The sequence below is a fragment of the Belonocnema kinseyi genome, chromosome 8 (assembly GCF_010883055.1).
Source record: "Belonocnema kinseyi isolate 2016_QV_RU_SX_M_011 chromosome 8, B_treatae_v1, whole genome shotgun sequence".
NCBI classification, from domain to species: domain Eukaryota; kingdom Metazoa; phylum Arthropoda; class Insecta; order Hymenoptera; family Cynipidae; genus Belonocnema; species Belonocnema kinseyi.
In genome coordinates this window covers 113880922-113893932 of record NC_046664.1, presented here as the reverse complement: position 1 = coordinate 113893932, position 13011 = coordinate 113880922, and the positions used below count along the sequence as shown (strand labels likewise).

The 13011-nt window shown below is 34.8% G+C and overlaps 1 protein-coding gene across 1 annotated transcript in view; it reads left to right on the top strand.

Moving 5' to 3' along the window:
• LOC117177689 (zinc finger protein 93-like) overlaps positions 1–13011 on the top strand; it is a 152587-nt gene that overhangs the window by 101714 nt on the left and 37862 nt on the right. The window contains exons 3-4 of the mRNA XM_033368544.1: positions 8372–8539; positions 8627–9250. Of these exons, the coding sequence (XP_033224435.1) occupies positions 8372–8539; positions 8627–9250 (792 nt within the window). The remainder of the gene's footprint in view (positions 1–8371; positions 8540–8626; positions 9251–13011) is intronic.

Sequence of the window (13011 nt, the reverse complement as noted above, 5' to 3'; positions counted from 1 at the left end):
ACACATATATATATTTCAAATTGTTTAAAACCAGTTTCAGGAAAAATTCAAGCGTTTGTGAAAAATAATTGGGATTTAAAAGAAAAACTAGAAAATATTCAAGTTCCTCAGTCACATTCAATAGTCTTGCTAGATATAGTGTGAATGTTCGATAGTATTCCATAGGACATTGCATTAGATGTCATTGACGAAAAATGAAATAAATACAAAAATTGAACAAAAATGACTAAAAACTAATTTCTCATCGGTTGTTGAACTGTCTTAAATAACCCAATATTTACGTTTAACAATAAATTTTATAGACAAATTTTTAGGATGTCCAGTGGGTCAGGACGTTATTTAAACTATAATTCACATAATTTATTTGCTTAAAAATAGGTTTAATCAAAGGATTAGTAGATAGGTGTGTCAAATTAAATAATATCAAATTCCGAAAAGAAAATGTAAGTCAATTGAAAAAAACTTTAATACAAAACAATGATTCATTGCAACTAATCAATAATTTAATTAAAGAAAGTATTTGACTAATAACCACATACTAAATAAATTCCCTTTTTTTAAATAAAGGTAAAGATAATAAAGAGAATGAATCTGGAGTTGTATATTTGATAAAATGCAAAGGTTGTAACAAGGCTTATATCGAAGAAACTGGCAGGAGACTTAAAACTCGTATAAATGAACATAATAGAGATTGTGAACTTGGAAATAAAAATTCAGGTTTATCACGACATGAATGGTAATCAAATCATCATGTTGATTTTAAAATTAATAATATTAAGATGTCTATTAATTTAAAAACAGAAGTGTTAAATATTAACGACATTTACTAAAGCGTTATATAAAGAATAGCTTTCTTAAAATTTAAATAAATATAAATTTAGAATTATCAAAATTTAAATTTGGTAGTTTTTTCGTTGTAATGCCAGTTTAATATTAGCCTTATGTTTCTTTCATTTAAAACTAGCTTTATCGCAACAGCGATAAACAGTAATTTTTATAAATGACTATTTTTGAATACAAAGATTAAACCACAATTTGTTTGAAGGGTCAAACTAAAATGCAGAGAGCCTGAAATTGAAATAAGAATTCGATCATAAATAACAGAGAGGCTATATCAATATATAAAGTAGCCGCAACTCAAGGGTCCTTTGTTAAGCTTTCGGATTAGAATTTAGGAGTAGATTTTTTTACATTTCATAGTTAACAGCATAAAACATAATAATTCGGAATCTGCTGGTTACGATGATTTCAGATATCCAAGTTTTTTTGTAATGTTTAAAATTGAAATTAATACAACGTTTCTCGTAAATGGAATGAGATACGCCAAAAAAGACAGCATTTTTGAATTCAAACAGAAAATTGTACATTGGTATATAAGTTGTGATTATGAATAAGTTTAATGAGAAAAGCCATCCACTAAAAGGACCTTGAAAAGGACCCAAATCTCTCTGACTATCGCTGAGACTAAATCATTTAAATCGAACCTGAAACTAGTCTCAAACCGGCCAGGCTATTTCGCCTGAGAGTACTCTGAGATTTATCTCGGTAGGGTGCACAATTTTTTTCCACTCGAGAGGGCAAGAACCGCCCCCCCCCCCCAAATTTCTATTTCCTGAGAAAGAAAATTCGTAACTTTTCGTTTTTCAAAATTCGAATATTAACACGTGCCACCGGGCATTTCAAAACCCTGTTTAATTAACATGGTACTTTTTAGCAACTCCTGTCATCTTTTTCATACAAATAATTACTAATGGACGATTTCAATATTCATCATGACTTTTTAAACAATATTCAATTGTTTAATTATTTACTCCCAAAAAATGTGAAAAATAATCGTATGTTCAGATTGAAATGGAATATTTTGTCAATTTTTTGGAAAAGTAAAATTTTCTAAAAATATTATGTAATTTTTTAAGCAATTATTTATTGTTTATTTTCAGATTTTCTAAAAATTGAGCCAGAAATGTCCACTTTTCAAAGTGGTATCCTGTGATACTTTTTGTAGAATAATCATATAATTTTGAGACATTTCTTCAAATGTTTAACAAATTTCTATTTATTTATTATAAGGTTTGTTTAAACAATTGAGAAGTGGTTAACGTATTATTTCTATACGCTATACAGTCAGAAACGTAAATATATAGGATCTATTTTATTTCATTTTTTCAGTTAGCGAGAAAGACCTGCTTGAGCAAATAAAGATTGTTTAAACCAATAGAAATTCATTAAACATAAGGAAAAATGTATCAAAGTTATGTAATTATTGAACAAAACGTGGCATAGCATATTAGTTTGAAAAGAAAGTTGATATCTCTGGCTCAATTTTTAAAAATGATGAAGATAGATAAGAAATAATTGTTTAAATAATTACATAATATTTTTAGAAAAATGTAATACTCCAAAAAAAGACAAATAACTAAATTTCAATCAGAAAAAACAGTTATTTTTTACATTGTTTAAGAACAAATAATTGTTTAAATCATTTATATTTCTTGAAACAATTGAAAATTGTTTAAAAAGACATGGGAAATATTCAAATTATTCATTAGTAATTATTTGTATAAGAAAGGCGACGAAAATTGCTAAAAAGTAAGAATGATACGTAAAAATGTAGTTTTTTAAATTTTTGGGTCATATTTGTGTGGCTGCGGGGAGGGTGGGTTGGAAATGAAAGTTATTAGAATGGTTTTATTTCGTAGACACTCCTCATCAATCCCTAGAAAACTTGGCACGTTTCGATGAAACCCTGGAACACAAGTGCAATTGTTGGAAAATATTCAAATAATAAAATAGTACTAGTATATATAGACCTTCCGGCTATCCTTTAGGAAAAAGTGTAAGTATAAAGAAATCATTATAGGCCTATGATTATTTTCCTATAATGAAATTACTATAATTTTGCACGTCTTTATGAATACTGATAAGAATAATTATTCAATTAATTTTAGGAAAAATTATAGTAAAATAATTATATAAATTAACAATATTGAAATAATTATTGCAAAAAGTAGAAGATACTCATAGCTTTTAAGTTTCATTATACCTCAATTGTTAAACAAAGCTTCTTTAGATATGTCAATTTTTATGTACTATTGTGTGAGTAGTTCAAAATAAATGATTCATTTATATTTCCTTCTACTTTTTGCAATAATTATTTTAATATTATTAATTTCTATAATTATTGTCCCTTCAATTTTTTCTTTAATAATTATTCCAATCATTATTCCTGTAATCGCGAAAAATTTATAGGAAATTCAGTATAGTAAAATCATTATAGGTCTATAATGATTTCCACGACAATAAGAGATCAGAAGACCAGATGAAAAAATTGTATTTATTTTTCTTTTTAATTGCTTCCTTATACTTTTAACAAAAAATCCTCCCGAACTAAAAGGAGTTTAAGTGAAGAACAAATATAATCACAAAATGAGGAACAGCATAAAACATAATAATTCGGAATCTACGGGTTACGATGATTTCAAATATCCAACTTTTTTTGTTAAATGTTTAAAATTGAAATTAATAGAACGTTTCTCGTAAATGGAATGAGATCCGCCAAAAAAGACAACAGTTTTTAATTCAAACAGAAAATTGTACATTAGTATATAAGTTGTGATTATAAATAAGTTTAATGAGAAAATCCATCCACTAAAAGGACCTTGAAAAGGACCCAAATCTCTCTATCTCAGAGACTAATACGTTCAAATTGACCCTGCTAATAGGCTCAAATGGGCCAGGCTATTTCTCTTGAAAATACTGTCAGATTTCTATCGGTAGTGAAGACCCCTTTAATTATATTTCCTTGCATGTGATCCCCGATAAGAGGACTCGATATCACAGGGTCAAAAAGTGGACAGTCATGCGACCCTATCGCGTGAAAGGTCGTATTAAATGCCGTTTGGGAGTATCGCTGCAGAAACTGAAAGTACGTATCTTCAGCATCAATTTTAATGCAGAAATCCTAAGATTTATGCATTCTTAAAATTATAGCAATGCTCCGAACACGAACACACAGCTTGCGCTACTGCGCGTGTGATGCATACGGCGCCTTATTGGCTGCTGCTCGCGCAATTATTTGGTTATTTGAAATGTTATAAAATGCCATTTTTTTATTTTCCATTAGTATTTTAAAATAAGTATATTTTAGTGTGTTAAAGTAATTCGTGGATCATTTTTAATATATTCTAAGTATTGGGTTAAAAAATAAAATGAGTATTCCGTAAATAAAAAATATTTTACTGTATACTGTTATTTACTGCATGCTCATTTTAATTTAAAACCTAATGCTTAGAATATATTAACAACCATCCACTTACCACTTTAACATATAAAAATATAATGATTTTTATTATTAGTAAATTTAAAAATAGTATTTTTTAACATTTCGAATAAGCGCACGAACGGCAGCCAAGAAAAAGTGATATCAACTATTTAAAAATGTGTGATAATATTTGGCTTTTAATATATATTTTATGCCTGCCCCGACCAGAAGCACTCACTCCGCTCCTGCTTGTGAATGTCAGTCTACTAGTTCTATGTTTATATAGATTTCAAAATCTCGATATGGATTTCATGAATCGTTTGCCATGTTTCATTTGTAATAGGCAATTTCGTCCAGGCTTCTTGTCGCGAATGGATGGAGATGAAAATGCCGATATACGTGAAATTGCTATCAGAAGACGTGATGAGATGGATGGGCCACCACTTATTTTCGAATATGTCACTACATTATGCAACAATTGTGACCGATCTGTTCGAAATGAAGTAGATGTAGTCGAGCGTAATCCCCATGCCTTAAGATTGCATGTGTTAACGTAAACTGCAAATCATAATTGCGTTATTTGTAATAACGTGAAGGATCTTCACACACTCTGTGAAATGTAGGGTTAATATTTTTATAAGCCAAAACGTCTACGTATCTTAAAACTTCCAAACTTGTGCGCATCATTTAGATAATAGAGGCTTCTTCCTCCTTTCACGGCCGTTTTTCGGTTCATTAATAGGCCCTACAGGATACAAGAGCAGAATTTACAGATGTTTTTGCAAGAACTTTGCAACGCTGAACTTAATCAGAATAGGTATGAAGATAAGAACAGCATATCAGATATCGAATTTGATACTATGGCTCCAGTTACAAAGGACAAATTCTGATAGTTGTTCACCTGCTGCGACCCAGTAACTTATCAGGGTGGCCACAGGTGTGTCAGTAAAACAAATCTATTAATGTTCTTATACAAATTGCGTCAAGGACTTTTTGACAAATTCTTGAAGGTTATATTCAAGTAATCGAGTAAAAAGGTACGGGTCTAGCAGTTGCTACTGCCAAACAATCTTTAACCTTTAGAGGACGGGAATATTTCCATTCAAATCGAGTTTTCATTTGACCAAAAATGTATGCATAATATCAACAGAAAACTCATTTCAAGTCCTTGGCCTGACAGGTGGTCGATTTATCGACCACCCTCGTCCGCAATGTAAAGGCCAATAAAAAAAAAACTTTATGATATTTCAGCGTTATAGTTTGGTATACCGATATTTTTTTATGCGCTGAGTACGAAAAAAATAGTGAAAGAAATCCTAAAGGCATACTCATAGTTTTTGAGGCGTTGAGTAAGAAAAAATAGTGCAAAAAATCCTGAACGCAGACGTGACCTTGAAATTCAAGAAATCGAGAAGTGGCAAAAATCTTAACACCATTCTTGACCTCAGAATGACGATCTTTTTCCTACCAAAAGTACGATGAACTCTAACTACATCCATGAAGATGTACAATAGCTTCTTCAGTTCCTGTTATCTAAAATGAAGGTCAACGATGATGTCTACAGATTATAGTCTTATTGCCTGAGAGCGAAATGCCAAAACTCATGGGGAAACGAATCGTTCCAGATTCATCGGATGAGAGTTCTTCTAGTGATGATGCAATTGATGATTATTTGATCAATGAAACTGATTGCATTACTCGAAGCAAATGAAGTGATAAGCGTTTACAAGTTGATGCATCTGCGTCTGTGGATGAATCTATTCGATCTGCATCTTCTGGCGAACCTGATCTACTTGAGTCATCTCATGAAGCTAATGTAACAGAGTCACTCGATGAGTCCGATCTCCCTCTTGTAATACGTCTCGAAAATACCTTTAAAGACCTCAAGTGGACAAAAAAAATCATGGTGTGCAGCCTAATGCTGGATTAGATGATAAAAGTTCTCCTGATGAAGTTTTCAAGACATTTTGTGATGAAAAGTTTATGGATATGATATGTGCGCTAACGAATATTTTTGTACTAAGCGCATCTAGATAAAAGTATAAACCGAGTTTTTAGTCCAAAAAAAATTATTTTTTTTGACCTTGGAATGACGATTATCAAGGTCAAAAAGTTTCCAGGATGTTTCTCACTATTTTCCCCTTATTCAACGCACCAAATTTTACCCGAAAACATCAAATAGTTAGTGTGCATTGGGTGGTCGATTTTTTTTCACGACCCCCGTCCTCTAAAGGTTAATATAAGGACCGAAATTTAGTCAAGCCTGCATTACTTGTAGCACCAGATGGTTACATACTAGACACCCATGGACCATATTTCTTAGACTCACGAAACAACGATGCCGCGATACTAACAAATGAGTTGCAAAGAGTCGCTGATAGAAAGAGAGAATTGTTTCAAGAAGGGTCGACCTTAATAGTATATAGAGGTTATCGAGATGCCATTGCTCGGATACAACGACTGGTAGTTACATGGATAGATACCATCCTCCCGTAGCAATGGAAGGTTCTAATGCGGTATTTGGTAGACAGTTACTGGAGAGAGCGCATAACGTGAACATTGTACAAACACTAGCGGATACGGAAAACGTGCAGATGACAGGTGGCCAAGGATTGTTTCGGCTGAATTCTCAGCACCTGCTTAACTTTCCTCTTTTGACATTGGAATTTCTCAGAGACTTAACAGTCGGCTTCTATCAGGTCAACTTAACTCCCTCGTACATTCAGGGCAAGTTGCAAAGAAAGAAAGAAGAATTTCAGTTGGCTGGCATGAATCAGCAGCATACTGACATTAAATATATCATGGGATATGCACGACATAAAAATAATATTTGGTATTCTTCTACTTATCTTCTTCACACTGTACAAGACGCTGCTCATAGGCTACAGCAACAAAATCCGAACTCCTTACAATAAATCCATAGATGATCCGACTGAACTTATGTAAGAGTCCCGCAGTTTCTGCGATGATTCTCCCAAAGAGAATTTAACATAAATTTTTAGGAGTATGAACGAAAACTTCATTTTTGACCCGAGTCTTCTTATCGGGGATCACATGTGAGCACAGCTAAAGGTAATTTAATTAACTTTTGACTCTGTAAAGACAAAAACTTGGCCCTTTGTTTACCCTGGGTCATAAACACTTTTTACTAGGGGGTCATGAACGAAAAAATGACAGAGGGTAAGAATTATATGTATGATACATCAAGATGGCACCAAACAGTCCCGCAGTTTCTGCGGTGATTCTCTTAAAGGGCATTTAACACGACCTTTACGGCGATACCGACAAAAAATATCCACATTTTGAACCTGGGTGATCAATTCTTCTTATCAGAGGTCATGTACAAAGAAAGATAATTTAAGGCGACTTTTGACTGTGTAAGAATGAAAACTAGGCCATTTTTCATCCTGGGTCTTAAACACTTTTTACTTAGGGTCATAAACTACAAAATTGTAGAAGGTCGGAATCATAGGAATGATACATGGGCATGACACTAAAAAGTCCCGCAGTTTCTACGATAATTCTCCTAAAGGGCATTCAAGGAAAGATAACTATATTTTACTTTTACATCTGTAAGTGCGAAAACTTGAGCATTTTTCGACCCAGAGTCATGAACACTTCTGAACAGGGGGCATACACTACAAAATGGCCAAAGGTCAGAGTTCTGGGCATGACACATCAGCATGGTGCCAAGCTGTTCCGCGGTTTCGGCAACGATTCTTCCAAATGGCATTTATTATGACCTTTCACGCCATAGGGACGAAAAACTGTCAATTTTTTACCCTGGGACAACAAGTTTTCATATCGGAGGTCAACTTTTTAACAGGTGTCATAAACTACACTATGGTCAAAGATCAGAGTTCTGGGGACGACACATTAGCAGGGCACTAAAAAGTTCCAAAGTTTCTACAGCGATTCTTTGAAATGGCATTTATTACGACCTTTCACGCGGCAGGGACAAAAAACTGTCCATTTTTTACTTTTAGTCTTACACACTTTTGATCTTTTTAAGTGTTTTATGTTCCTAATAAAAAAAATCGGTAAATTATCTTTATTTTCAAATTAGTTGACATTTTAAATTATTTACCAAGAAATTTTTTACCTTTCTAGATACTAAAAGATGATGGTCTTCCATCGAGCATCTGCCTAACATGTCTTTCAAAAGTTAATGCAGCTCACGAGTTCAGAGAGCAGTGCCAAATAGCAGATAGAAGACTTAGAAGAGCTTATGAAAAGCTTCAGATAAATTTAAATTTAGACTCAAAAGCATCCCAAAAAGTAGGTAATTCTGAATTAAATCGTACTCTGCTATTTATTACCATATTTTTAAATTTTCCTTAATAAATCATATCAATCTCATTTCAGACTCAGTCATCACAAACTGAAGGTAAAATTTTATTGTTCGTTAAGAACGAAGAAGATGAAATCGAGAAACCTAATTCTCCAAAAAGTGATCACTCTAACAGTAATTCAAAAACAAGTAGTGAAGACGGCGTGAAATACAATCACAATTGCGATCCAGAATTGAATAGTAATAGTGCATCTGTTACGAACGAATTGACGAACAAAGACGATAGTCCTCAACTGGAAAAAGAAAATGCCCCATTTAAAAGAGATGGTTGTAAGACAAGAAAAATGACTCTGTTCAAGAGAGTGACATCTATGGAAAATTTGAAAAGTTTTAAGGAAAGACAGAGAAAGTATATAAAGAAAAACACCAATACGAGACCTGAATCAAATGAAATGGCCTTTCCCGTGGGAACGAGGGTGCGAAATGCTAATCAAAGATTAAGCAACGAAGTAACAGAACAACGTTATGAATGCACCGTATGTAACAGTACTTATTCCAGTAAGCGAGCTTTGGATAAACACTCATTGGTTCATGACGACAAAAAGTTCAAATGCGAAAAGTGTGAGAGGGAGTTCTTGCGACTTGAGAAACTGTTAGAACATTCCAAGTTGCACCATTCAAAAGAGAAACCTAAACCCGTATGTTTAAATCTTTTGTAAATATAACAATATATATATTAAGATTTTTAGAAGTAACTCCTAATTTTAATCTAAAAACTCTTAGAAAAGTTGATAGGGCTTTAGGTAAATGTGGGAGTCATCAGAAGCTTAAGGTGGATTCTGAATTTTAAATGCATGAAAAACTATTTTAAGTTTAATCCAAAATTACAAAATAAGATTATCCGCAGGTCTGAAATCTGGTTACTCGAGTAACCTGCACTTCTATCTATGAGTGCTCTTCAATATTATTCAAATACCAGTTGAAAATATTGCCTTTATTAATAGTAAAAATCATTTTCCAAAAAGATATCGTTATTTGTTGATAACCGATGGAATGAGCATACCTCCCAGATTTAATGTAACCGAAAAAGGGGGTTTGAACAGAACTGCAATAAAAAGTTCTTTTAGTTGTAAAAATTTAAAAAATTGATTTAATGCGTCGCGAGCAAATGAATGATAATGTAATATAATTTCATGTGGTTTCCATAACAATTAAAAATCGACATTATTTACAGAAATAGACACTTTCACACTGTCTACAAATATTTGCAGAAATTTCGAACATAATTCACAACGATATCATTTATAAAATAAAAATGGTTGCAAAATATTGAAAATTTGCTGTCTAAGTAGGAAAATGTTTGCAGGTGTATTTTGTGGGAATGAAAGAGACTATATTTGTTCACGAATCAACACTATAATCCAATCACGTTTCATGCAATTTTCTTTGTCAAATACACTCTTCCACTTCATTACGTATTCGCAGGAATAAAATATCGACTTCTATTTATTTTAAATCACAATTGACTACATTTACCGTAAATACGATCAACAGTCAGTTCTGAAATTTTAAAAACCATTGTAAATCGAAGTAGAGCGTAAAATTATTATAATAATATATTGTAATAATAGTATATAAAATAAATATATAATAATAGTATCTCGTAATAATACGAGCACGAAGCACTCGCGTGGTCACCGTGAACACGCCACTTTCACATATTTTGGAGCGTTTCGATGAACTTTTGTTGCATTACGCTCATCAGTACCGTGAGTCATGATGACAACAGCCGTTTTGTTCTCTCCGTGTTGGTACTCTGCAGCTATTGGCATGAATTTTGGACTGGACAAGTGTCAACATCTTGATAATGGAGAAACATGCATATCTTAAGATACCGCAAGCGTTAACCTCAAGATGTACATGTTTTCAAAGCTGTCCTTGAAAAAAAGTATCGCCAAACTCTCAGAAAAATGTGTGCATCCGAATTATCTGGGAAAAATAAGATCCGAGCGACTAATATTGTGGCCGTTTCTATACTGCTCTACACCTTCGGTACGGTAAAATGGAACGTCGATGATTTAAAGCACATTGACCGAAGCACGCACAAGATGATGGTAATCCATTGAAGTCATTATTCTAGATCTCCCGTGATCTCCCGTTTCTCGTATATACGGCTTTTGAGATAAAGGGGATAGAGGTTTGCTGACCTTAGAGTGTCTTCATCGAAGAACCGTTTTAGCTACAGATGCTTAATTCTGAATAGCACAGATTCTTCTGTATGATTCGTACAACAACATGAAGTCGTATATTCTGTTGTTTTTCTACACTGTGCCGCAGATAGGGCCACAAAGGAGGTTCTGCCATGTGATTCCAGCGATACTAAACATGGCTTAGAACCCCTAACACCTTTGGTGCTTCAAATTCGTGTACAGGAAGCAGAACATTCACTTCTACTGACAGAACATGTTAACAAACCCCTTCATGGTAAATTCTACGGCATTATACATAGAGAAGAGCTATGGCTGAGCCTGTTCAACATATTTCTCAAATCTTCTGGACTGAGATGGAAGACTGAGGGATTATTTTTTGCCTTTAAAGACGGCTTTATGGACCCCTTAGTTTACCATGAGTGCATAGATGTACCTTTAGTTGATACCAATTGCCGAGCGTGCAAGCAAGAGCCAGAAACACTTGGATATGTTATCAGTGGATACATGGTGTTGATCTAATGCCCGTCTTGCCATAAGCTCAGGGGCAATTCCAGTCTGTTGTGGAGAACGATCAGTGTAAGATCTACTGGTATTTTTCATTTTCCACCACTCAACGTATCAGTTATGAAAGCTTAATTTCTTAGCCAATTTAACATAATCTAGGCTTGCCAGCGTTAGACACAGTCCCTTGCGAGATAGATCCAAAAGGCTGTTCTTGTGGGATCACTTGCTCTGGTCCATCGACACTATTCCTCATAACATTGTACAAAGGTTGCTTGCTCTAAAAAGTATCCAGAGGTCAGAACTTCGTCATCAAATGTGCCATTTGCCGCGTAAGGTCATGCGGGGCTAGAGACCGGACTCTAAGGAACAGTATTGTACGAAGTCTCTTGCGTAAGTTTGCTGTTCTTGCTTACCTTCTAGGATAGAAGGAGCAGGAGTGGACGACGTACACCTTCTGGGTGCGTCGGGATTGGTGGCTTTAAGGTACCATGGTCTTAGGTTTGGAGCCTACAACTCCTCACATAAAAATGTATATCGCCGCAATTATAATAATTTTGTGGGTGCTTCCCGAAGATACCCGAAAGGACTACTTTCCTACCAGAAAAAAGGCAACAAGTGGTAAGAAGCAGAACATCAGCTGCGCCTGTTGAGGAGGTTTTAGTTGGAAGCCCCGAGCTGACTACTTCCACAGGAATTCCATGGCAGTGCATCAATTTTTAAAACCATCATGGTAAGTACTTGATGCTCTGCTAATAAAGATGAATTAAAGACAATAACACAAGACGACTTACAGAAAACGAAGGCTTCAGCAACTTCAAGTTGCGCAGACCGAAAAGAGGATCAAGTGGACGTTGGGAATGAATGGATACGTGATCACATATAACTTTCGAGCAACAGTACGAGGAGGATTGCCAAAATAAATGACATCGAAAAACAGGCGCAACACTAACTAGCAGCACCTGTAGCGCACCCTCAAGATGCAAAGGACGATCGGGGGTCGGATCTGGGGGATGTAGCAGGCTGAATGTCTCATGGTTGACTATCATTAGGCTTACATCCGCCGAAGTCCACCCCTACACCTGCTGAACTTCAGGAAATCCTACGTCTCATGTTATGCTTCACTGATGCCATCCTATAGTTCGCAGATCAGAAACAATGAATGAGAAACGGTGTGCCGACATTTAAACTCTACAAGGACATTCTCCGGGTAGTTGACGGCTTGAACACCAAAATACTGCCTCTGTTCTTGCAGCAGGATATGAGCTTGTTGCAGGTTCAGATTCTTACTAATTCCGCTGCGGTTACGTTTCCACTTCAAGACGAGATTAGTATGTAGATAATTTTTATCTCGCATTGCAAACCTCTGCCTCCGCGGCTAATACCTGCTAATTATCTACTATGTACAATACTTACAATTTTTTAACACCTACTTCCTCTCTTATTCACAATCTTTCCTTCTTCAGTCCTCTTCCTCCTTCCTTCTCTTCTTTTCCGTCTTTCCCAACAACCCCTTCACCCATGCTACTGCCCTTTTGTCCTCACTTCCATGCAACAATACCTCCATGCTTACCTTACGCCTTTCCAATTTTTCACACTCCAACCAGTGGTTCACTTTTGCTTCCCCCTTCCCGCACAATTCACGCATCCTCTTCTCTCTAGAAAGCCAGAACTGCTTTTTCACCCCAGGTACACAAACTCTGTCACCTTTTGTACCGTGTTTCCCTTCCACTTCCACTTCCTTCCCG